At 51.8% G+C, this 25,821-nt stretch overlaps 2 protein-coding genes across 9 annotated transcripts in view; both read right to left on the bottom strand.

The window, feature by feature from the left end:
- Nucleotides 1–2,759, bottom strand: part of MRC2 (mannose receptor C-type 2) — a 28,022-nt gene extending 25,263 nt beyond the window's left edge. The window contains exon 1 of the mRNA XM_080369975.1: nt 2,580–2,759. Within this exon, the coding sequence (XP_080226101.1) occupies nt 2,580–2,694 (115 nt within the window). The 5' untranslated portion in view covers nt 2,695–2,759. The remainder of the gene's footprint in view (nt 1–2,579) is intronic.
- Nucleotides 2,760–10,890: 8,131 nt separating this feature from the next.
- TLK2 (tousled like kinase 2) overlaps nt 10,891–25,821 on the bottom strand; it is a 43,932-nt gene continuing 29,001 nt past the window's right edge. For all 8 annotated transcript variants that reach the window (XM_080369931.1, XM_080369936.1, XM_080369938.1 and 5 more), the window contains 10 exons: nt 23,984–24,050; nt 22,011–22,108; nt 21,556–21,637; nt 19,767–19,858; nt 18,721–18,810; nt 18,058–18,227; nt 16,393–16,531; nt 15,155–15,266; nt 13,974–14,081; nt 10,891–13,599 (listed from right to left, as the gene is read on the bottom strand). In XM_080369931.1, coding sequence (XP_080226057.1) covers nt 13,426–13,599; nt 13,974–14,081; nt 15,155–15,266; nt 16,393–16,531; nt 18,058–18,227; nt 18,721–18,810; nt 19,767–19,858; nt 21,556–21,637; nt 22,011–22,108; nt 23,984–24,050 — 1,132 coding nt within the window. In that variant the 3' untranslated portion in view covers nt 10,891–13,425. The remainder of the gene's footprint in view (nt 13,600–13,973; nt 14,082–15,154; nt 15,267–16,392; nt 16,532–18,057; nt 18,228–18,720; nt 18,811–19,766; nt 19,859–21,555; nt 21,638–22,010; nt 22,109–23,983; nt 24,051–25,821) is intronic.

Raw genomic sequence — 25,821 nt, 5'->3', positions numbered from 1 at the left:
CCCGGGTGTCCCCTGCCAGCCAGGCGGGTGCTCCCAGCAAAGCCACCTCCGTTCCCATTCCTGCTCCCAAATAATCCAGAGGAGACCGAGTTGTAATTTCTTGGAGCTGCATCTGCCATGCACCCAGCTGTTTCCATTGCGAAGAGGGAAGCAGGGGGCAGCTCCGTGCAAACGCTGCTCTGTTCAGTTTATGGGCTGCACATTCTTCCCTGGGTCCCTTTTGCCCCCTCCCCACGAAGCCGACGCAGCAGGTCCCACCGTGGGTCCCACGCTGCGTGCCGGTCAGGTGGAGAAGCTGCTCCAAAGCATCGGCAGCGCCACGTCCCCGCATTGACACGGGGACCTCGTCCCACCCGCAGCCACAGCGCGATGGAGCTGCTGCCTCAGTTTCCCCAGGGCAGGCACATGGGTGCTCAAGCGGTGCTGCGGAGGGGGCTGCCAGCAGCGATATCCCACCGGGGAGCCACAAATGCTTCCTGGCTGTCCCGGTGGCAAGGATTTGGCACAAACTCCTCAAGGAAGCGACAGCCTCCCAAGAGAAAGCAATGCTGTCTGCCGGGCCAGCTGCCGTGGCCCCCCTGAAAGAGTCCTTGCAAACAGCACTCATCCCAGGGACCCTTGGGACAAACCCATCCTGATCCCAAAATCCCAGCGAGGGTCCCTTCCGAGCTGCAAACCCAGCCTGGGGCTGGGGGGGCCCTTGGATGTGGCCCCCACATCGGCGCCAGCCCCTGCACCCCTCGCCCAGCCGCTCCAAGCCAGGGCTGGTGCTGGGGAGAGCGGTGGGAAGCCGGGATGGGGTGGGGGGCAGACTCGAGGGTGCCCGCAGCCCCTCGCCCGCGGGATGCTGAGCGCAGGCAGCACAGCACCGCAGGCCGGCAGCAGCTGAAAGCCGCCTTGTTCCTCGCCCTGCCCCGGCACGGGATCGGCTGCCACCGTGCCCCCGCCTCGCCACCACGACAGAGGTGCCTCTGTTGGGCGAGGGGCACCCGCCAGGCCCGGGTCCCTCCGGGGTTTTCCAGGGTGAAATGGCCAGGGTCGGTGCGCCCAGGTAGCCGAGCCCTGCTGAAACCCAGCCACCCCCTTCAGACCCGCGGGAGGAGGGATCCGCGGCCCCCCGGCACATTATGGGAATTTAACGGGAATTTTGCAGCTGAAAGCTGGAGGTTCAGCTCAGATGGCTCCAACCAGCAGCAAACCTTGGCAAGCACTGTCCCCAGCGCGGGGGTCTCCTGCCCCACTGCGGGGGTCTCCTGCCCCACTGCGGGGGTCTCCTGCCCCACCGCCACCTCCTTCCTCCAGCTCTTGGACCAGCGGTGTCTCCTCCAGCCGCCAGCCTTGGCCACCATCGCTGCCCACGATGGTCACCCACCATCGCTGCCCTCGATGGTCACCCACCATCGCTGCCCACGATGGTCACCCATTGGCATCACACCAGCAGCCCCCGCGCTGCCCCTCGCCCTGCTCAGTGGGGCTGGGGGAGAGGGGGCACTGGGGTGGGGGGGGGGGGTGGGCAGGGGACAGTGCCCTCCCATGCTGCCGCTTCCCAGTCTGCTTCAGATTTGCTGGACATGCTCTAATAAAGCAGGCCAAGGGTTTATGGTTGTTATTTTCAGGCAAAAGTTGCCAATTTAGCTTTTTTTTTTTTTTTTTTTCTCTCAATAGGGCCAAATTAATCCAAGGAAGCAACAACAGCAGCTCCTGGCCCCTGTGCTGGACTGTCCCGGGATAAAAAGAGTCCGACATGGCAATTCCAGGGGCCATCCCACCGAGCCTCACGCCTCTGGCACAGGGTGTCTTCGGGAGGGTTAAAAAAAAAAAAAAAAAAAAAAACCACACCAAAAAAAAAACCAACCCACCAAAAGCCCCACAACCCGCTGACTTTATTGTGAGAAGTTAAGAAACAGAAGGAAGTTTGCAAACACCCCCCGGGCCCCGATCCCCGGCCCTTTTCTATAGGATTAACCCGCCGGGAGGGGGGTCAAGATGGGAGAGGGAGGAAACCTCCAACAAAACACTTCGGCCCCTGCCCGCCCTCCCCCGCCGCCAACTGCCCTCCCCGGGGAGACAAAGGGCCGGAGCGGGGCAGCGGGCGGCCCCCAGCACCCCCCCGCCTCGACCCCCCCGGCCCCCCCCGGCCGCGGAAGCGTTTCCGCCGGGTTCGCCAGACGCTGCGTGGCCGCACGGCGCGGGGAGTTAAACTAAAAATAATAAAAAGCGAAGGAGAAGGCGGCGGAACGGGGAGCAAACACGAGGCGGCGAAAGCGGAGAAAACAAAACGCGGCGGAACGAACCGCGACCGAAGGAGGATGAAGTAAAACAAACCGCGATAAAAGCAAATAAAACATTCCAGGAGGAAATAAAGCGGAGCGATGGGAACCGCGCCGGAGCGAAGCGCCCCCCCCGCCCTCGGGGTCCCGCCGCCCCCCTGCCCAGGCAGTGCCCCGCGGGGCCGGGGTGGGGGGGGCCGAACGCAGCCGGGGGGCTCCCCATCCCCCCCCCCGCGCTGCTCGGCGCCTGCCCCCCCCTTCCCCCAGCAATGATAACCTCGCGGAAAGCGGGGGGGGGCGCGGGCCCACCTGGCTGCGCAGCGCCGAGCACCAGCTGGAGGCCGAGGAGGCAGCAGAGGGGGGCGCCGAGGGGGGCGCCGAGGGGGGCGCGGGGGGGCCGCGGTGCCGCCGAGCCGCGCCCCATGCCCGGCGCTGCCCCGCTCCGCTCCGCGCTGCTCCCGAGCCGCGGCCGGGGACGGCGGGGGGAGGGGGAGGGGGAGGAGGAGGAGGAGGAGGGGGAGGGGGAGGGCCACCGAAAAGGGAGAGGGAGGGGAGAAGGGGAGGGGAAAAAAAAAAGTAAAAAAAAAAAAAAAAAAAGCCGAGGCGTGTGCGGCAGCCTCAGACACTGCGTCAGCGGGAGCCGCGGGGCCCCCCTGGGGCGGGGGGGGGCGGGGGGGGTCCCCGTCCTGCTGCCCGCGGGGGACGAGGGGGGGGAGGGGGGGCGGGAGCGGTGCCCAGCTCGCCCGTCGCATCCCTGCGAAGCCCCCCGGAGGGGCTGGCTGGCTCCGCCCTGCCCCCCAGGGGTCCCGCCGCATCCCCTGCGCCCCGTGGTGCGGGGCAGGGCCGAGGGTGCGTGGGAGATGCGCACGGTGCCGCCGGCCCCGCTCACAAGCACCTTCCCCTGGCCGGGCACACAGTGGGGGGGCACCTTGGCTGGCGAGGGGGGCCACGGGCTGCCCTGGGCCCCGGCCACGCGTTTGCACCAGGTTTGCACCAGGGGTGCAACCGAGGGGTGATTTCATGGTACTGCAGCACCAACGCAGCTGAACCCTCCACCCATCCATCCACCCACCCACCCATCCATCCACCCATCCATCCATCCATCCATCCACCCATCCACCCACCCACCCATCCATCCATCCACCCACCCATCCATCCATCCACCCATCCATCCATCCATCCACCCACCCATCCTTCCATCCACCCATCCATCCATCCATCCATCCACCCATCCACCCACCCACCCATCCTTCCATCCACCCATCCATCCATCCATCCATCCATCCCTACAGCACGGAGCTGGGCACCTCCCGGCCCACCCGTGGGTGGGGGATGCTGAGGCTGGACACAGCTCATTGCACCTGGCACCCACCCTATCCGGGGAGCAGGTCTGTCCCCCCAAGGAGCTGCTGCTCCAGCTGGCCCGTGCCAAGGGGCACGGGGCAAAGAGCATCCCAGGGTACCCGATACAGACAGATCCCATACCCAAGAGCTGAGTACCTTAAAAACTTTTAATTATCTCTTAACCGTTGTCTTTTTCACACCTCCCTTCTAGGCAGGGCTGCCCGGCCCACCAAAAGCACCCAAAGGAGGCAACACATGCAGAAAACACGGGAAATCGGCATTTTCCCGGCTCCGTGTGGCCATCAGACCGTGCGAGGAGGCCCGTTGCAAGGGCAGCTGCGTGGGCACCGCAGGCTCCTGCTCTGGGGGTTTCTTCAGTCCTAGAAACCGTTCGCACCTTAAAAATTGTCGGCACCAAATGGCGCAGCTGCTCACACCTTCCACGGGGTCTGGCTGGAGGTAACGGGTCACCCTGTGGCACCTGGAGGAGCTTCAACATCGCGGTTTGCTTGAACCGAATAAAAACTTCAACTCACTGAAGCCCGGGAGGAGAAGCTGCCGCTCGGGCAGGCAGGCACGGCTTGGCACGGCTTGGCACGGCTCGGCACAGCTCGGGCACAGCTCGGGCACGGCTTGGCACGGCTCGGCACAGCTCGGGCACGGCTCGGGCACGGCTCGGGCACAGCTCGGGCACGGCTTGGCACGGCTCGGCACAGCTCGGGCACGGCTCGGGCACGGCTCGGGCACAGCTCGGGCACGGCTTGGCACAGCTTGGCACGGCTCGGGCACGGCTTGGCACAGCTCGGGCACGGCTCGGGCACAGCTCAGGCACGGCTTGGCACGGCTCGGCACAGCTCGGGCACAGCTCGGGCACAGCTTGGCACGGCTCAGGCACGGCTTGGCATGGCTCGGCACAGCTCGGGCACAGCTCGGGCACGGCTCGGCACGGCTCAGGCACGGCTTGGCACGGCTCGGCACAGCTCAGGCGTGGCTCAGGCACAGCTTGGGCACGGCTTGGCACAACTCGGGCACAGCTTGGCACAGATCAGGCACGGCTCGGGCACGGCTTGGGCACGGCTTAGGCATGGTTTGGGCACGGCTCAGGCATGGCTTGGCACGGCTCGGGCACGGCTCAGCATGGCTCAGGCACGGCTCAGCATGGCTCGGGCACAGCATCGTCCGGCTGCCGGAGAGCCGGTTCCCCACCATTCTTGGGAGCGATGGAGGAAGCTGCGAGTGTGGAGCTGGGAACACTCGTGGCACGCTGCAAAGATCCAGTTGCTCCAGCGCGGGAAGGGTGACACTCACAGTGCTCATCCTGCGGGAGCATCCCTGAGGATGCAGGGGCCTCTCACTTCCTCCTCCAGCTCTCCAGGGATTTGGGCATGTCAGGCCTCGCCACACAGGTTCTGCCGTGCAGGATCCAGGTGAGATGATGCTTTTACTAAGGCCAAGACGATGGCAGTGCTCCCCTGAGCAGGCAGCAGGATCTGGCCCCAAGGCGGCAGGACGCAGGGACACGGGTGTAAGCCAGCCACGTGCTGTTTGGCCATTCTTGCAAAAATAAATGAATCCGTTGTTTCCCAGCAAGGCAGGAAGGACCTGCCAGGACGGGCTTTGGGGATGCAAACCCTCCGGGGTCGGGGTGGAGGGGTGGGGTGCCAATTAAGCACATGAGCATCTGGGCTGTTGATTATTTTTAAGCCAGGGATTATTTTTTAATTGAGGCAGCACTGGGAGAGCAGCCTCACTCACCCTCCACAGCTGGACGCGTGCCGGGGGCTGCCCGTGGGGAGCGAGCACAACAGCCTGGAGGAGAGGAGGGAGCTGCCCAGGTCCTCGCTCCCATCCCTGAACCTTGGCGACCACTCCTGGGGGATGCTGCCCACCGGGGCGCTGGCAGCCAGACGTGATGTAGCCGTGAAGTCCCATGAGCAGGACCCTCCGTCCATCCCAGAGAAAACTGACATCCCTTTCCCAGGAGTTCAATCCCATCCAAAGGAGGGGACACAGCAGAGACAAAAGGCGTCAGGTCCCACGGAGCATCGCCGCCCCCCAGTCTGGTTCATCCCATGTCTTGGAGGCCCCTTTGCTGCATGCAATTAGAAGATAATTAGCACTCCCTAACAATTAATTCCTCCGACGCCGGCCAACAGCTCCTCACCTACTCTCCTCCTAATCCGGTTTAGTACCAGTTGAGTTGCTACTCGTCGGAGTGGATCGGGAGGAAATGCATTTTTCCCTTCCCCTGGGACGTTTCCAGGCTGTCTGACCTCTCTGGCCCTAACGAGCTGCTGCCAGACGAGGGGATGCGGCCGCGTGCAGGGGACGGGCGACGGCGCTGCTGGCCACGCTCTCAGGAGAGTCCTGGCACCAGGTGACGGAGGGGAGCCATGGGCTTGTCCCAGGCTTGCCCAGTGTTTGTGACATTCAACATCTGCGGCCGATTCCCACAGTCAGAGCATCCGTATCTGTTCCCTACTTGAAATAAAAAATGCTGGTTTTTGGCTGAAGCAACGTACCATCTGGGGAGCGGCCGCAGTGGAGGGGGTGCGATGGGGCAGGGTGAAGCAGCATCGGCTTGGGCGAAATCACCCTGCAGAAGGATTTGGAAAGTATTTCCAGAGATGGATCCGTGCTGCTTGCCCACCTTTGGCTGCCCTGGCTGGGAGCACTGGCAGAAAACGGGTCAGTCGGGATGCTCGGCATTGCACAAGTTGGAAATAAGCATCACTAAGGAGCTGTGGGACCCAGCTATTCGGGATGGGAAGGAAAAACCTGGAGTTGAGCTGGGGTGCTCAGTGGCAGCAGGGCACCCTGTGAGTTCCTGAGTTTGGAGCTGATCTGGGGCACGTTTGGTGTTTGATTGTGCCAGAGGTGTTAGACGACAGGATCTGGGGACCCGTGGACCACGAGAGCAGTGCCTGCAGCACCAGCCTCGAGGGCAGATGCTCCAAAGGATTTGCACCAACCCATCAGCCACCTCTGAGGACCAGCAGGTCCAAAGGGTCTATTTTAGACCCCAGGGTTGACATGGAGGTACATTATGTGCCCAGAGAGGCTGCACGTCCTGCTCAATTGTGCTTTTCCAAGGGTGTTCCCTGCAACCCATGGCTCTCAGGACTGGGCGGGTCAAAGCCCTGCCAGCAAGCATCAGCTGTGGAGGGGCTGCCAGTGCCACGGGCTTTGCTTCGCTGTGGCAGTCGCAGCCGGGGGCTGCCCACACGCCGGGGTCCAGCAGCACCTGCCAGGCTTTGCCACGAGCTCAGCCCTCCGGCCGCGCCGCCTCGGCCTCATCCTGGCCCCCGAACAGGACCGGCTGGGCCAAGATCAACACCCACCTGGCAGGCGCCGCCGCGCTGAGGTCACTGCTTAGGGAAGAGGCTGTCTTGGCGTCTGCTGGCTCCTCTCTCCCCCGCGCCGGCCGCGGCAGCAGGGGAAGGCCACGTCGCTCTCCTTGAGCCGGAGACAAGGCGGGGAGCAGCCAGGACAGCCCCAGGCCCAGCAATGGAGAGGGCTTCCCCCCAGAGCCCACCGCCAGGCTCTGCGCTGGGCGGCGAGGGGTGGCTGGCAGCCCCCTGGCAGGGACGTGGGGCTTGACACTCCCCCCGGCACAGCGGGGAGCCCGCACAGGGGTACAGTGGGGGGCTTGCCCCGAGGCACCAGTTTGCATTTGCAGCCTTCCCTCTGAGGCTGAGCGTGGGGAAACGATGGGTGGGCTCAGCTCCTCCATCGGGCACCCGGGTGATGCCGATGGTCCCGAGGGTTTGGTTTTGCCAAGCACTGATGGAGTTTGTGCTGGGAGAGGGGTCTCGCCGCTGGCCGGGGCCCCACCGAGCGGGGGGTGTCGGGGAGGCACCCTCGCCTGTGCTGTGGTTTGCTCCTCGCCTGAGCACAGAAACGCCGCGTTTAAGCTCAGCCCCGGCTTTGCTCGACACCCAGCTGCGGGCAGAAGGATCCTGGCCAAAAAGAAGGGCCGTTTCCTGGCCTCCAAACCGACCGTCCCCTCAGCTCTTGTGAGGAGCAGACGGGGCTCTGCCAGCTGCTGGGGACCCTCCAGGGCTTTGGGCAGCCCCAGACCCCCCCTCGCCCCCCTGCCCAACTCCACTGGCTCCAAGCACTGCAAAGAGGGGGTGGGGGGTCCCTTTGTGGGCGCCCCACACTGGGGCTCTCAGAGCTCTTTGCTGCTCTCTCTTCTGCAGCCCTTAAAAGTCAGGCAAGTTCAAGCTGCAAATAATTTATTAAAACCAGATGTGCTCGCTCAAAGCTGCCACGAGGAATTTCAGGGCGCTCCAGCCCTGGGAGGGCCAGCGCCGAGATCCCTGCCCTTCCGCCGCGGGGGCGAGACGGGGCTGGGGGCTTCCCAGGGAGCAGCGCTGCCCTCCGAGTCTGCTGCCTCTCCTTCCTCCCCGGCCTCCCCAGGGCTCCTGGAAAGGGGCAAAGAGAAATTCCAGCCATTTGCAAGAAATCTGCCTTTTAGAAAAACACTTTCTCTGCGTGACTGGAGCAAATGAGCAGAGCCGGGTTGCCGAGCGGGAAGGGAAGGCAGCTGGAGAGCGGCGGAGGACAGCACATCCCGAACGGCATCTTCCCCCGGCCAGAAGCGGGGATGGGTCCGGGAAGCAGAGATCCCACCCTGTCCCACGGCCCTTTCCAGCAGGAGCAGCCTGGTCCAGCGGCCACGCAGTCAGCCCCAGATGCTTCATTTCCACCTCTGCCACTGCCATACCCGGTAGCCACGGGCATGTGCCCTTCCACCTCCGTCCCTCGCCGGTCCCTTTAGCCTGGAGAGGTTTTGGCACCAATCCCGGCCGGTCTCCTGGGTTTGGGTGCGAGCGGGTGGATTTTCAGGATTAGCAGGAGCTGGGATGAGCCAACGCTGAACAAAGCAGGTTTTGAGCCCTGAATCTCACAATCAAGGCCAAGAGCGAGGAGGTTGCCGACACGGCAGCCCATGTCCCGCGGACCCGAGCCAGCACGTGCTCATGGCTCCCGCACAGCTGGTGGCTTCGGTCAAGAGAGGACGGCGCTGAGCAGAGCTCAGGGGGTTTTTCTTCCCATGAACCCAAACCAGAGCCAAGCACCCCAGCCTGCGTTGCGTGTGGCTGCTCGAGTGGGGATGGGAGATCTGACCTGCACGCCAGGCCAAGTCTCCTCGTCTTCACCCCGCTGCTCCCCACAGCATCCCAGTGTTTTTAGCCCCACCTGGACCACTGCCCCTCTCTGCCCCATCCCTGCAGCCCAAGTAACAGTGGGTGGGAGGGCAGCTCTGGGCCAGGGCTGCCTGCGGGCTGGTGAGGCTCATCCCACACTGGTGGGGCAGACGGTGGCTGACGTCTCTTTTCAGACTTTACTGGATCAGCACGAAGCACCGAGCCCCCCCTGCGCTGACCCAGCAGCTGGCCAGCGTTTGGAAATGAGAAGCAACAGAGCAATAGAAGGACAGAGGGAGAGCAACCCATCCCATGGCAAGAGGCAGAGCTGGGAGTGAAGAGAAGACGGGATGCGCACGGCGCTGGCAGCGGCGCACGGCTCCTTAGCAGACAGCACGTGCCAGCGGCTTTTCCCGTCCCTCGCGCCCCCACGCAGTTAATGCATGAAATAAGAGCGTGTCTCAGCCCCGGTCCCAGCTCCTGCTCCCCCGCCCGGCACAGACAATAGCGTCCTTGTGGCCAAGACGCCTGTTCCTGGGTGAGAATGTGGTGAGGGGAGGCTGAGCAGCTCCGCGTTTGCTTGGCCTCTCACCCCCACCCAGGGCGATGGCTCTGGAGCACCGGCTGCCCCAGGGGCAGCGCCGGGGTGAAGCGGGGACTTGGGCACAGCCACGTGCGGCGGTGGAAATTCAGCGTCACGTGCAAAGGTTCCTCGGCGTTTGGTAGAAAAGGTGACTCCGGTCTGGGCGGGAGTCAGGGCTGCACCGGGTCCCACGTCCACACGCTGCAAGTCCCCTCTCCCACTCCATGCTGGGAGCGGGAAGGTTTAAGTCAAGGCTGCTTGAGCCAGGCTTGCGTAGCACCCAGAAAATACCATCCTCCGGCTGCAAACCCCAGGGAGACACTGGCAGCGGGAGCAAACCTCGTGCCGAGGGTTTGCCAGGTCGCAAAATAAACTGGGACCGGCCCATTTGGCAGGAGGCAGCTCATTGCCTAGCGTGCCTCCTAACCGCTAACGCAGGAGGCGAAGCATCCAGCGAGGCAGCCCCTCGGTCAGTCTCTCGTTCCCGCTGGCGTCAAGCTGAGCGCGTAATCCCGCACGTCCCCCCGCTCCCGGGCACGCCACGCAGGCGCGGTGGGTGCCTGCCCCCGAGGCCCGGCTGCCGCCGCAGGATGCTTGTGCGCTCGCTGCCGAAACGCTGCCGCCACCTCCCCCTGCCCAAATCTGTGTCGCATCATCGAAACTGGCACAGGGGGCTGAAAAATAATCAACTGCAGCAGCGGGGAGGGAGCCGAGCTGCTCTTGGTGTTTGGTTTCACTCGCGCTCAGCCCAACGCCGGCTTCAAGTGCAGCGAGGGTGGTGTAGGCTGCAGAGAAGCCCCGATCCCCGCGACGACTCCTCAAGCCCCCCCCGACTCCCCCTCGGAGGCAGCAGGGTCCAGGGGGCTGGCGCTGCCCAGCTCCATGGGGGGGCCACCCCGCACTGGGGCTGTGACACACCGGCAGAGGAGCCGGGCGTGTGAACCGGTGCTCCCCAGTTATTAGTCCAGATATAAGCAAACTCGACATCTTCAGCTGCCAAGGTCCTTTTTAATTTTCTATTGTATGTTTTTTTTAAAGCTGACAAGGCTCAGCCGTAAGAAATTAAAGGAGCCGAGTTTCTCATCACTGCTCAGCACAGTTACTCTGGGTGACTGAGACTGGAGCCTCGGGCACCCGTGCGCTGGGGAGCAGCCAGCGGGTTGCAGCCACCAGCTCCCGGCAGAGACAGCCAGGGCACAGGAGTTCAACACCAATTTTCATCAACAGACACAGAAAAGGTGCATTTTGTGTCCTGAACATCTATAGCTTCTAAAGGCAGCTACTACTCTACTGGAAATGAGGGACAAACCCACCTCGAATGTGTCTCGACATTCCACGACAAGATCGATGCCAGTAATTAAATAAGACTTTGTAATTTTCAGCAATTCCCCCCTCCGAGGCAGAGATCTCACTGCTCTTGAGCTGCTGAACGCAGCCCTCCTCCATCCTTCCTCATCTTGTCTCATGTCAACTCCACGCAGCCACTGCAAGAGAGCTCGTGCCAACGCTACAAAGAGCAAAACAGTAAGAGCCGAGCAAATCTGTTTCTTAAAACTTATTTTAATATCCATGTCTCATCTGTTGGGTAGAGCCAAAACAGTCTGGCCTGGTTTAAGTTACAAATTCTTCATACACTTTTCTTTAAGTAAATGAACAGTGTGGCAATAGGGTCTGTTATTGGAAGTGAAACCCATATTAACAAGGAAGGTGTCGCAGCCAGAATTCTACCAGGGTTCTTCACTGCCATCAGCCTCAGGAAAGGCCAACGCTGTCCCCACACCCCTGGATGGGTGTCGCACAGCAGGAATAAATGCATCTGACACAAAACTAATCACACCCACAGAGATAGCACACACTGTATGTCCAAGAAACAACGGGACCGGGATAGAAAAAACCCTTTTAGAATTCTCCCCGATCTGGTGGACAGACACCAAATCATCAGCTTCAGCAAACGGGATGAAGCATCAACCCTGATTGCGCCTGACAGGCTGAATAGACAAGTCGAAGTGCTGTTTGCTAAATAGTTAACTTCTGGAACAGAGCAGCAGGGATGGAAAGGGCTAAGAAATTATGGCTGAGGATTTAAAGATGCAGTATTTCTTTTCTTTGTTTAAAATACTACAGTTTAGAGACCACCTTAATGCAGCTGCAAGTGAATACATCCAATTAAAAGCCCAAGAGTCACTACAAAAACAGTAAGAAAAATCAAAGCGGCAGAGTTCTCCACTTCCCAGGTCCATCGCCTGATTTCAGCAGACTCCTCCATTTTTCAGTTTACTAGAAGTTCCTGATCAGGTTTAAGCATAATACTTGCAGACGATGGCTTACAATAAGGCAGACAAGCAGTAGTTCTCTCTGAAAAGTGCACGATGGAGAACATCGCTTGCCACAAGAACGCCATTTGGCTACCAAGCACCCCAAAACCAGTCCACGTGGTGCCGGAGCTGCGGGTGCGATGCTGGAGGTGCCGCACAGAGGACAGCCCACGCCGCAGCGGTCTGGGTACCGGGTTTGGAAGTGCGCTCAGGGTCATGTGTTTTTTAAACAACACCCTGAATACAGTGCAGCGCTCGGCTCCCTACTGACACAAGCCTTGCTTTTGAACACTGCATCTTTAAATATTTCTGGCTATGAACTCCTGCCACATGTTAGGAGCACTCCAACCTGGCTGCCACATGTTCAAGTGCTGTGCTTTTTGTATGTGTTTTCAGTTTTCCTTCAATGTGGGGGGAACAGGGGGCAGAGCGGGGACAAGAGGCTTGCGTTTCACAGCAGGCAGGATCCCGCGGAAGGGTGTGAGACCCTCCAGACTACAGAAGGGAGACAAAAAAAAATAAAAATTAATTCGGGTGTTTGCTCCCTTCAAGAACATTATCTCATCCCCTCTCACTTGAAATCGGATGCAGCGATGGCAGCAAGTTAGGAAAGTCAGCAAGTTTTAGAAGGTGAGTGTTAAGGGAGAGGAAGCTTTGCTGCCAAGTCACCTAACCGAGAAGAGCAGACAAGTCTTCAGCTTTGGATTTTTGTAAGATGAACAAGGTATGTACAGTACTGCGTGAGCACAGATCACACCTGTGATCAGCTGGGCTGTGCTCCGATTCTTTCCCGTTCACTGCCTGCCTTTTCAACAGTCAACAGGTATCACACTCACGAGAGCAGAGAGCACGTCGTGAACATGTCAGGGTGTGTTTTCAAAAAGAACAGCACTTCAAATAAATTAAAAAGGTGCAACCGTTGTGAGAGCTACGAAGCAGCAGCTGAAAACCTTGTGGCAGTCTGAGCTGTGATCCACTCTGATCACAGGAGATCTACGCAGGCCTGTTCTCCTGTGGGCTTCAGCGCCCTCCTGAGAAGGTGAATTGTATTCATGAGGCCACCCCAAGGGAGCAGAAAGCTGCACCATCCGCAGAATGGACACTGCCACGAGCCTGCTAATACGGGTTTCACTTTGAGACCAGAAAACTGTTTTCTTCCAAAAAATTGTTATTTTTAAAAAATTGAAATTAATTAGGGGTAAAACACTAACTCTAGTGCCATGAACAGGCAGGATCAACTTTTTTCCCCTCCAAAGGGCAAAGAGTCATATACCATCCCCAGCTGAACCTTGGTGCTTCGAGCTTTTCAGGAGATGTTACCTAAACTTTATTAAAAGAAAAAGAACAATGTTTAAATATCAACACTGGACTAGCCCAGTCTTTCTCCAAAGTCCACATTCTTCATATGAAGCACACACGGCGTCCTGGATTCCCCAAGGCTGCATGTTCAGAAGTTCACAGTACATGGAACCATGTCTTTTTGTATTTTCTTGAGTTTCCCCTCCTTGCTCAGAGCAGCCACCCTTTTGTGGTCATTTACTGGATAAACCTCAAGCCATCTCCTATCCACATGGCTTGGCCTAGATGCCGAAGGTTTTCTTGATGAGAGTTGATGTCATGCTCTATGGATGGAAAAAAGCAAGAGAAAAAAAGCACCTGGTACAGGTTTCTCGAGACCCTTGCGGATTCCTCTATTCCAAAGCTGTTTCTGAAAGTCTTTTTGCCGGTTTCTCAAGCAGTTTTTGGCCTATTACTCTGTCTCAGTTTGAAGAGCTATTATTGGATGATCCAGAGGTTGATGCAATCGCAGCTCCAGCTGGGCTGCTTGTGGATACAGATTTGCGGATGTGAGGCAGCAAGTACGGGTCACAGGCCAGTTGCTGGACATCTATCCGATCCTCCTTTCGGTAGGCCAAACAACGTCTGATAAACGCCTGCAGATACCCCAAAGGCAAAACGAGAATTAGCAGACGGACAGAAATAGGAAGCTTTACTATTCAGAACTCTTCAGGCACGGGGGCAATCTGACAACCCCAGCCCTTGAAATTCCTTCTACAGCGACCACAGAGACAGCCCGATTCCTACACCAGAAGCTCATCTTTTATCAGGAGAACGCGCGGGCAGAGGCACGCACCGCACTCTGTTCAGTCCTCAGCCTGACAGCTACGGCAGCGCAAAGCCACCGAACGCGCTGCAGGAGGCAAGTGTCAAACACGGAACTCCTGCTGGTTTTAGGGAAACCAAGAGGATGGAGCTGCCAGTGCCGACCCAACATACACAGCGTGATCAAACTCGCTGCAAGATTTACCTTTGCTTCTGGTGTGACTACTGGCTTTGGAGGGAACTGCACCTCGGTAGCTTTCAGAATTGTGTTCTCCTGCAGAATGTCTTGTTGTGACTGGTTGTGACCAAAGGGCTACCAAAAAAAAAACCAACAGAAGACAGTAGTTAAAGTTTTAAGACAGGCCTTAAAAACCCCCGTAATTCTACTCTTTTATCATCACTTGACATCAGTATTTTTCTGAGCAAGCAGCTCACAAGTGCTGTGAAGGTGCTGCAGATTACAGCCAGATGAGGACACATTGCTCCTGACCTTAAACTGAACAAAAGGGATGAAACTGGAACATGTCTGGGGTGTCTCCAACTCGGACAGGAATGGGATGGGATCGGAGCAGGCCTTGCTTGGGCTGGGATCTCCCTGATGTGCCAGTTCAGCAGGTTGGGGAAAATGAAAAGTGACAGTCCTGCAAACATGTTAAAGTTAGCCACAGCCCCGGGGCATGTCAGGGTCCTGCTGCCAACAGGCAGTTCCTACAAATTCTCACGTTCCTTCTTGGGCTTTGGTGGTGGCGTCAGTGTGTCTAAATGTGACTCGACACTGGTGTCTGCTCCACCTGGAGCTCCCACGGATGTTTTGGAGGGATTAACTGAGCTGGATAGAGAGCTCTAGACAAAGAGTTAAGTCTCTTTCCAGACCCAGGTCAGCTTCAGCACACACAAGAGGGCCTTCCTCTATCTAAGCCAACAGCAGATTCACCCACTTCAGTCCCTGCTGCGCTGGTTCCACCCTCTGACTGACAACACTAAGCAACACACCACGTTTCTCAGCCCAGGCTTTCACAACACTTGCAGCAGCAGGCTCCACAAAGGCTTAGTGCACTGAAAGCATCACAAAACAACGCCAGACCAAGAACCTCAGGTGTCTGGCCCTGAACAATACACTTCTCATAACGGCCTCAGTGGGAACAAGCCCAGTGGAAATAGATTTATCTGCAGCATACTGCTCTGAAGGAAGTGCCACGTAGAGCAAAACACAGCCTAGTGAATTCTCCCCACTTCTCCCCCATTAGATCCACCTTGGAGCTGACAGCAAGGAGACAAGGCGGAAGGAAGCACCTTCTCAGCCTGGGGAGAAGGAAGCAGAAGCCAGGGCTGCCTCCCAAAAGGTTTGGGAATCGCCACTAAGAAAGGACTTAGATGCCGTCTTACCTTTCTGCCATAGAGACACTGATAGAAGATGACTCCCACTGACCAGACATCAACTTTATTTGAAATCTTTGGAGGTTCTTTCCCAACCACAAAACATTCTGGTGGCAAATACCTAATTAGAAGGAAGCAACAACAGGTTATGAGCAGCATCTTCAAATACTTTTAATCATTTTCTTTTGAAAGGAAGGAACAAGGTTCTGCGATCAGATACTGGCTTAGGACTCGAGGGACCCAATCTCATTCTTGTACATTTTTGGACCAAGATCACAAATGCAGACCCCTTCTGGGAACAGTGACCCCAAGACTCTCCAGATACCCATGGTCTGAGCTAGTCAGCACGGTCAGTTTCTTTTCACCGGAGCACATAAAATAACCCCATTTTCTTTGATCTTCGGAACTGGTATTTTTTGTTAAAAGGGCTTGGCCAACAATTCCACAAGAGAAACACAGAGCCAAAATACATATATCTAGAAATACAACCCCAGATGCCATGTCCTAGTTAAGAGACACTCAGCCTTGCTCAAACTACAGTTAGTTTCATTTTTAGGAACAGAATAAAATTGTACAATACAGAATGCCTTAACAAATGTTCCCATACAACTGTTGCCCATAGTGACAGTCTGCAGCTTAGGTGCCATCAAAGAATCGCTTTCAGTGGCACTCACCGTAGGTCTTGCTCTCAGCCACGGGTGACGCAGTGACAATACTTGGCAGTGAGGATAAAGTATTGCTGAAAACGCCTTTCACATGACACCCGAAAGTGATTTACATCTCACAGTGCTGTCTGTAGCCAGAGCATCTTTTGAAAGAGCTGACTATGGATTTTCACCTCCCTATTTCAGTGGCAAACTCTTTCCATCTCCCTGATGTACCTAAATTTCCCGATAGGCACGGTTTTCTCCTCCTCCTCGCCTGACTGTCAGACAGTGCCATTATGGGCTGTGAAATGGCTGCCAAGCTCCACTCGCCATCTCAGCAGCACGCGGCATATGCAGTTTTTCACTAGGCCTTTTGTATAAGATAGTTTTCAAATATATAAACACTAACCCACTGAAAAGTAAAAAGCTGTCAGCCTCATAAGGAGCTGTGTGACAACAAGAGCAGTTTCTAGGGTCTTAAACCTCCAGTGTCTCAAGCTGTCACAGACAATGGCAGCACATGTAGACCTGACATAGATCCAAAGCTATTTATAAACTGTTCTTGATCTGCAATTTGCAAATGCCCCAGGTGATGCTTACCAGTAAGTACCAGCCCCCTGTGATGTCAGTTCCATGCCATCAACAGAGTTGTAGCTGTCATCATCCATGATTTTGGAAAGTCCAAAATCTGTGATTTTTATCTCTCCACATGCAGTACCATTGACTAGAAGAATGTTACCTAGAACAGAGGAAGGAAACAGCCTCTTAGGATATACATCTAACAGGAAAACCCCCAGGAATAAAATTGCATTGAACTCTGGCACTCTGCACAAGAGGACAAGGAACCTACACAGCAAGCTGCAGCAACCCCAGGGGATGTTTTACTACCCAATACCCTGAGCTCCAGAGACAACTCAACTCCCACCAAGTGCTAGAACCGATCTACCCATCCTGGAAAGACCCAGTGGCACGATATTACTTGCAGCCTCCAGATTCTGAGCCCTATTAGCCAAACGAGTTTGATGCCCGTGCTGTTTTGACCCCTCCCAAAGGTCCCGTTGGAAGGGCAGGTCAAAAGGGAGGATTAAGGAGAAAAGTACACATACACAGTTATGACTCATTCTGCCCAGAAGTCCTGACTTGCCCTGGCCTCTCAACAAGCCAGAAACTCTCTCCTTCCTGGCAGTGCTCCCCAGTGGCTTTCTAAGCTCAAAAAGGACAATTACTGCTTAGGCAAGAGTCTTTTACAAATCCATCAAGGATCAAGAAGTCAGATCATCACTGTTTTTCTCAAAGCCTACAATAAAGCAGCAGAATCGTGCGTGATGGCAGTGGATGAATCACAGCTTGAGACAACTGTAGGCAGAGCTCTGCAGCATGCTCAGACAACATGAGAACAGTTGGCAGCTGGGGGAAGAAACAGGGTCACTAGAACTAGTGCAACAGCACCACCTCCCGTAAGATTCCTCATGCTGATGCAATAAACCACATCACATACCAGTTACACAATGCTGATGAAGTGCCACCAGTATAGGGAGACAAGCCAGGGATAACTGCCCGAAGAGATGCTGAGTTTTACTGGACTAGGAAAAAAAGCTATGCAGCCAATCTGCATCAACCGCCCACCCCCCCCCTCCAAAAAAAAAAAAAAAAGAGCACCTCCATTTCTCCCCTTGTGACTCTGCCCAATGGTAAAGGGAAATCTGCAGCAACACGTGGAGGGGACCTTCTATGGGACAGACATTACCAAATTCAAAGGCAGACCTGCGTGGCTTGACCGTATGTCCTCAGCTTTGGGAGCTGCCACATGATATGAAAAACCAAACGCTTCCAAGTAAGCTTCTGTCACCAAATTTTCAGGCAGATGATTACAGGAAGAATAAGCCAGTAAAATGGGGACATGAAAACACACTAGTAATTGTGGGAACCTTTTATGAAGCAATAACAGAAGCTCTCAACAGCAGACTACAAGCAGGACATTAAGAAACCAAACACAGACACTTGGTGGTTCAAGGGCTTGTTCTGCACAAGGAGGCTACTTTTGCTGGAATGTTACTTCCTTGTTTTATGTTGCAATCCTGGGAGACAATACCCTTTTCACAGCATGCTCCATGCATTTTAGTTTGTTTCTTGTTGCAAGTTACTTTTCCCAGACAGCCCTGTCTCCGTTTTGCTGTCTGACCAAAGCAAACTTCCCCATGTTACTTACAACCCCATTACCTTCAGTCAGCATCCTTAAGCACACCAGCTAGCAGCACAGCATACCTGGTTTAAGGTCATAGTGTATGATGGGAGGTTTGATTTCGTTTAAGTATTTTAAAGCATTCACAATCTGCATGATAATGGATCGCGCCTCTTTCTCCGACATTAATTTGTGCTGTTTCAGGTAGAAGTCCAGATCATTTCCCTCACAGTATTCTAACACTGTACAAAACCTGAAGGCAAAACAGGAGTTGTTGCAATTAAGGCACCCAATACAGACAAGCAATAACAAAGTGTTCTGGTTGAAGACTCACCTATTTGGTCAATCTTTTAATTTAAGAGTCCTCCAGCCTATTAAACCCTTTCTAAAAATAAGCTACCAGGAGAACAGTCCTCAACCCCCAACAGTACAAAGGTCAGAGATCCCCCATGAAGTGCTAGATCCAGAAGTGGAAAGCTCCATCAGCTGGGGCATTTGCCCAGGCCAACACAGAGTAGGATTTACTAGTAAAGCACCACATCTGACATAATACAGCATACTGGTTTGCGAGCTAGTGTATCTAGAATACCAACGTATGTTGAAACTGCACCAGATATCTCTGCAGTACAGTCTGCTGCACTGGTGGAGACATTCTCTGGACTCTCCTCTAAAGTTTTAAGGGACCAAACACTTTGCCTGTAGTGAACGGGTCAACCCAAGTCAAAGGACATGGCAACGTAACTTACGAGTCAGTATCCAGCGAAAAGTAGTCATATAGCTTAACTATTCGAGGATGATCCAGTTCTTTGTGAATTCTGTACTCTCTACACGCGTGTCTGAAAATAGGAAAGTCTGAGCATTAGTCATACAAGTGACTTAATTCTAAGTTCTGCAGATAGCGAACTCAGACATACCGCACAGCAGTCCAATCAAACCCATGCACATTATTCAGACAGCTCAGGAAAAGGCAAGCAAGTGAGGAAATATGCAGAACAGTTCTTAAGAACCACAGAATCTCAGTGCATCTCAAATGCTGGCAATACTACAACATAACTACTCTTGAATAATGGTACTGCTTGCCAAATTAGAATAACCTCATAATAAATCATTAAGGGATCCAAGATAGCTGAATACAAAAATCAGCAAGTTCTAGAAAAATTCCATGATGCTCAACAGCCCAGCTTCCAGGCTTCAAATAGAGTTTAGTTTGTCCCAGGGACTTGTTGGAGAATTAACGTCACAGTGTTACCTTTGAAGCTGTCAAGAAGGCCTGGCTGCCATTCTGCAGAGTTTATCTAATCCATGGCATTAGGGAGCAAGTGTTACCAACACCAAAAGGTTTCCTGTACCTCTCCTTCTAGGCCATGGCATACATACAGCCCTAATCATCTGTGAAAGGATTAAGTATTCTAGGAAACAAAGGGAAGGGGAAGGCTTTCAGGGAGCACAATGCAGGTGTGTAACCTGGAAAGTGGGCACAAACAACTGTTTCCCACAAGAGTAGAGCTTGGACATTTCAGAGAGAGGAAGCCACTTTTAACACTTTCTTCACAGAACGCTACAGGTGCTTTCAAACCTTGTGCCATAGTGCTTATACAAAACTCTGTGTGTGTCCACGAGCATGTTTAAAACCTCTCTAATCTGACCATAACTTTTGCAAGTAGCTACCGGGACAGAGAGTGACTTCTGAAATGTGTTAAAACACAGGAAAAAATAGCAGCCTGTTCACTGACACCGGATAACCAAATGCAGGAGGAGTTTGGAAACATGGCTGCTTTACAGCCTTACTTACTTGTGATAGTTTTCTTTCTTCTCATCTCGCCAGTTTTTATTTAACTGGTGTATTTTCACAGCTACGTATCTCTGTTCTGTTAAATCAAATGCCTGCAGAGAGAAGAGCTGAAAATCAGTAGGAATCACAACTTCAAATTAATATTGCAAAAACAGACAAGCTCTAACAAACCAATATCCCCACCCAGGAAATCAGCATTACGACATACCGAGTGAAGAGCAAACACACATTTTGATGTAATTAGTTTCACTAATGAAACCAAGCAACTCTGAAAACAATTGAATATTCTGTGCTTTGATCTGACCTTCCCCCTTGGGATTTAACTAATGCCACATTTATTCTGACATTTTACCACCAGAGCTATAATGGGATCAGAAAGGCCAAATTACAAAAATACAGACAGTTAATCACACTGGGAAAGACCCTGCTATTATTCCCCCAAGCCCCCTAACTCATTTTCTGTGCTCAGTTGAAAAAAAAAAAAAAAAAACAACCCAAAACATACAGAGAGTTTTCAATGCTTTGTTTCGCATTGGTAGCTCAGCAATATGTCTTGGAACATAATGTTTCAGCTTATTTAGAAGCTGGAGAATTCAATGGCAGAAACGTGTAAATCTTGCGCTGCATTTTTCCCTCCAGCTTCTTGCTATTTAGTCAGTCTTTAAAGAATGGACCTCTGGAATTGTGCTCTGCTCATGGAGAAATGCAGAAATTTTTTACCTTGCCTGAGAGCACCAACAGCTAATAATTTATAGGACGGGGCAAAATCCTATTGTATGTAGACAAGGATAATCTGTGTCCCTCTCAGAAGTTAAGACTCCTAATGCTTAATAGATTGGCCAGGACTCTGGAGAAAAAGCCTTAAGCATTTTTTTGTTTTAGTAACAGTTACAACTCTTAAGCACGTGGTCAGGTATGAAACTTTCATACCCTCTTGCTTTCATCTGTGGAGCCAAAGCTTTCTGCTTAGTCAGCAAAGCCTCCAAAGAGAAATTCAGAGTACTTTCATGTAGCTTTTTTTTCACTACCTGAGCAGTGTAGCCCCTCTAGTTTAGATACCTACTGTCATACTGCATCAAAATAATACATCGCTGTAAAGTTCCCAATATTTGCATTGGCATAGTTATTTTCATTCTAGCCAAATTCAACATGAATTAAAAACTACTGAGTACAGAAGGGGAATATTTAGAACTGGAAAGGCTCTAAGCATACCAGTCAAAGCACCAAAGTACCACAGGTCTTGGCCATGCAAGAGTGCTGACACACAAGTAATCCTCAGTTCCAAGGAAGTCCCAAGATGACACACACACACCCCCCCCAACCCTCAGCCTGCTACTTTAGAGCATAATATGAAGACACAAGGAAAAAAAGCCTTCTACCCCCAGGGAACAAGGCTTTGCTCTTATTATTGGAGCCATTTTCTCTTATTTACAGTGACACTCAGACTTGCTATGTCATACTCCATATAACTTAGCCACTTAAGGTATTTGTGTGTAGCACTTGAAGAAACAACTGGTTTGCTTCTCTGTCCTGACAAAACTTGCAGACTTGGTGCAACATTTTCTTGAAACATACATTTGCAGGAAATCTGACCTCTGAGGACAGGGGCAGAACCTAAAAATCTCAAGTCTGCTGTCTAATGCAAGCCAGATGCAACATGTGCTTTGTCATGTCCCTTCTTCCCTCCACAACCACACACACCACTGAGAAAACAAGTGTAAAAATTCTGCTTACTGCAATATTTCACTGCAGATTCAGATTACACCACAGATTGCCACTTCAAATTTACCTTATATACTTCACTGAAGCCGCCTCTACCCAGAAGATGTAGCAACAAATATCTATCATTTAGCGTTGGATGGTCTTTAAATCTGGCGAGAAAGACATCATTTAAGAACACTGACAGAAATAATGCAATCTACTGCACAATAAATGGCAGCTACTATGCAGCTTAGAAACAACATTTTTGCATTAAACCAGAAAAATATTAAAGTTGTGTTAATGACTGACAGATGTGATACTATGTCATCACTTTGCACTGATCAAAGACTATATAATGGTACCTTGATATACCTGGAAGCCTTTGTCTTACATGAACTTCAAGTTGTACCACTGTGCCACCCCCTATCAAGTGACATGTTAAATCATAACACCAATTTAAAAAAAAAAAAGATTGTTCCCCATTACGAAGGGGACAAATAAAAGATTATTAGACGATTTTGTCCCTGAATCCCATGTGCTTACTGTGAATTATCTTCATTGTGTATCCTTTTTAATTCCCTGATATGTAGATTTCTAACCCTCTCTAGCCGTTCCAACTCTGCCTGGATCTCTGCTTCTTCCTGTACAAGGAAAAACCAAAAGGAGAACACAACACTGTGTAAGACAATGCAGTTAGCGTTTCCACCTGATTTATGGAACACAAATGCAATTCCACTTGCAAAGAAGTTATTTGTAAGTAACTTGTTTGGGAGATCAGAGAGATGGTCATGATCAACTAAGAGTCAGGTGGAAGGTGACCGGAATGAAAACTGACTAGGCAGTTTTGTTTACACCTAACAGAGACAGGAGCAGAAACACCTTTACACCTTCTCAGTTTTAAACATTTTCTGTAATTAAGAAGCATTGTTGCTCTGGTCCTGCTCCTTCCCTGATTAAGTGCTATGCAGCTGTTTTTGTAGGAACTCAGCCTCTGCTGGGACAAGAGAAAGAGAACTGCCCTCAGAAGTAAGGGACACAGATATCATGATGCCACGTGGGGATCAGGCAGCATGAGAAGAGGACAATTAGTGGTACGTGGTAGAACACGTCAGAATGTAACATACAGCCATGTGAACTTTTTGATACACTGTTCATAGAGTTGGAAGTTGTAGTGCCCTCAAACATGGCGCCAGAATTCACATCACTGGACAGGGCTGCAAACCTCAATTGAAATGTGCGCCTTGAGCAGTATTATTCAGTATATATGACTCAAGGGACATAGTTACCCATTTGTCTTGTGACTCTTGTTCCTTCCCCTCTCAAATTGTTCTATTTTTAGGCATAAAGAATGAGCCAGTTTCCAAAAGTGGAGAAGGATAAGCACAGCTTCAGACAATGCCACGATCCCAGAACATTACTTCATTTTCCATTAAGGTCCATTTCCAAATGGATTCCTTTGTTCCAGAGTGACACACTACATGCCAGCGTAGATGGACCTGCAATTAATCCACTCTAGCAATGTGGAAGCTGTAGAGCAAGCATGCCTTTAGCATACTCCTGCCCGTATCACTTATCTTTGTTCACAGGTCAATAAAACACAATGGGCAGAGTGCCAGCGGATTCCATGTGTGCATTAACTTTCCCTTGCCACTGAAAATAACAAGCAGTACAGTAGCATTAATGAGGCCTTGCATTCAACTTGTGTGTCAAGGTTACAGGAAAAAAAACCACAACTAAGTGTAGAGCTCAGGCACCGCCTAAGAAAAAGATGGGGGACTGCAGCAATGCATTTGCATGCTTCCTCTTCGTTGCGTATGGGAAAGAAAACTCCTTGGCCTTAGCAGAGATCACAGCTAACCAGGAAATGGCAGGAGACATCTATTTTTCTTTTTCAGTACTTCATCTGTTGAAGCGTCCCAGAAAACTTATTTATAGGTTACTGCAATCACTTTAAAGATAACCAAGAGCTTATCTAACTACAACCACACTTGCAGGTGCAGTTCCTACTGAAGCCAATGTATTTGAAAACAAACGTGCATTACAGCTACCTAAACAGTACCAGTTTCCAAAAGCTCAAGAGATTTTATTGGGCTGTTACTGATAATGCTGGTTACTTGATATTGCAAAGAAATGGGAAAGTCAACGATAGCTGCAGGTTTTGTTGTGTTCTTGTTATTTTCTTCCCTTGGTCCGTCCCTTCTTATTCCCCCACTATCAGACACGTACGGAGCCCAGCACTAGGCAGGTCATAGCGACAGAATAAGATGCATCAAAACAGTGGAACTTCCTGCATGAAATCATAACCGTAAGGACACAGAAATCTATTTATTCAAGCAAAGAACATCTTTCCTGAACACCACTGCCTTAGAAAAAGTTATTACAAAATCCTGGCCATTTCTTTCAAGCAACAAAAGCCTCACAATTATTAAACAAACAGTAGTGACCCCTACAGAGAAACGCTATTGTTCGCAGAACACTGAACCTTAAAGCCTACCTTTTCTGCAGTTAGTTCTTACCTTTTTAAGATGACCTAGTCGGAGTTTGAAGATTTCTTCTTGTTCATGGTATTCTGCTAACGTTAACCTGCAGAGGAGACAGATCCAATGCATTAGGTTTCAACGCATGTGATAAAGTGCAGACTAAAGAATACACATCGCTGGTGGAAGTGATAACCACACAGAGCACGTCAACAGCTAGCAGGAAATATTTTAGGTGAACTTTGCAATCTTTTTTTATTTTTTTTTTTAAATGATCAATCTAAAGGAGACCAAAAGCTTAAACCTTGATAAGGCACATGCTCATTTCAAATCCAATTCCCTAATAACACCTGTTAAGGCTAGTGACTGACTTTTTAACAAAGAAAGCTAAACCATAATCTAAATAAATCATAATCTAAATAAAGCACAAGTATTCCACATCTTATTTTTCCATTTACAGTTTGCTTTACTGACTCATTTTTAAATTTTATTTTGTAATAAAGGCTGAATAATTCAACCCAGCTATTCACTCTGTGACTAGCAGTACACCTTGCCACAGAGCCACTGCAAACAGAGCAATGACCTGGGATTCAGAAATTTTCTTGTTTCAGGCTCTGCAAGCAGCTTCCAGGGAAACCTTTGGGAGATCTACTTCACCTTACTGTATCTTTGACCTCACGTGTAGTTAGGAGAAGCAATGGAATAAGGGGAAAAATCCTCATTTTATTGATGGTAAATGACGTGCAAAGCTTCCACTCTAGGTGGCTGGTCAAAAAAAAGTTTCATAATGTTTTCAATGTCTTTCATAGCCAAAGTGTGCCATGTAGGACAGTGGCAAAGCACACCCTTACATTAAAATAATGACAGATCCCATCACTTGTGAAACGTGATGATGCACTAAGATCTTTAAGGCTAGAAAAATGAATTGCTGCATTAATTTTCTCACTACTACCACAAGGAGTTTGGTAAAAGCATCATGCACGTGAAGATAAAGCTAGAAGCCTTTACCAACTGCATCAGTTTACTTTGTAAACAAGACATGCACGTGACAGCATATAAATATCTTTTTTGGACCTAAATTGACTTCAAAGCACATCCCAGGAGGATTCCTGTTGCAGCAGTTATGCTCTGCATCGCACTCAGTACAAAGGTTAGTGTGTGAGGTCTCCACAGCATCGATACCGCAACTAGTTCCAAGAGGGGACCAAGGCCTGTGCAGGGCCATGGGACCTTGGCTCACTGCGCAGTAATTAAGAGGCAGTATTCAGCTAATGAAGTGCTCATCTTGAAATGCCCCAACTTCTCTCCACTGTTGATAATGCAGAGGATCCATATAGTTGAAATAAGTGCTAGAGCAGCTGTCTGCTGATAAATTTAATTGCAAAACTCACAAGCCAAGTTCCCTTTGAAAGAATGTTGACCATAAGGATCTGCTTATTATAAATTCAAAGATACATACAAAACACAGCCAGTACCATAAATGTTTACATGTTGTCTCATTTCACATAAAAGCATGCTAATTCACACACCCCCACCCTCCCACTGACAGCCTGAATTTTAATCAGATTCATCTAACCAAAAAAACTGTCCCAACAGTTTAGGGTTTTGGTTAGTGTTGCTGTATAAAGAATAAAAAGACAACTGAATAAGTCAGGAACAAACTTACCACATATTCGTGTGCTCAAATGAAATACAGGGCTAAACACCAATAGTCTACTCATTAAGCAAGAGATGTAATGAGTACCACCAGGCTAACATTGCCCAAAATAGCTGCCTGTTAGCAGCAAGCATCACAAAAATCAAGGGGGCTCCAAAACAAACACTGCTGCTCTGTTTCACAGAAACACGCCTGAAATACGCTAATTCTAGTGCAGCTG

The sequence above is a fragment of the Falco punctatus genome (assembly GCF_963210335.1).
Source record: "Falco punctatus genome assembly, chromosome: 19".
Taxonomy (NCBI): domain Eukaryota; kingdom Metazoa; phylum Chordata; class Aves; order Falconiformes; family Falconidae; genus Falco; species Falco punctatus.
Note: the sequence above shows the minus strand (reverse complement) of the source record. Positions and strands in the feature narration are given on the sequence as shown.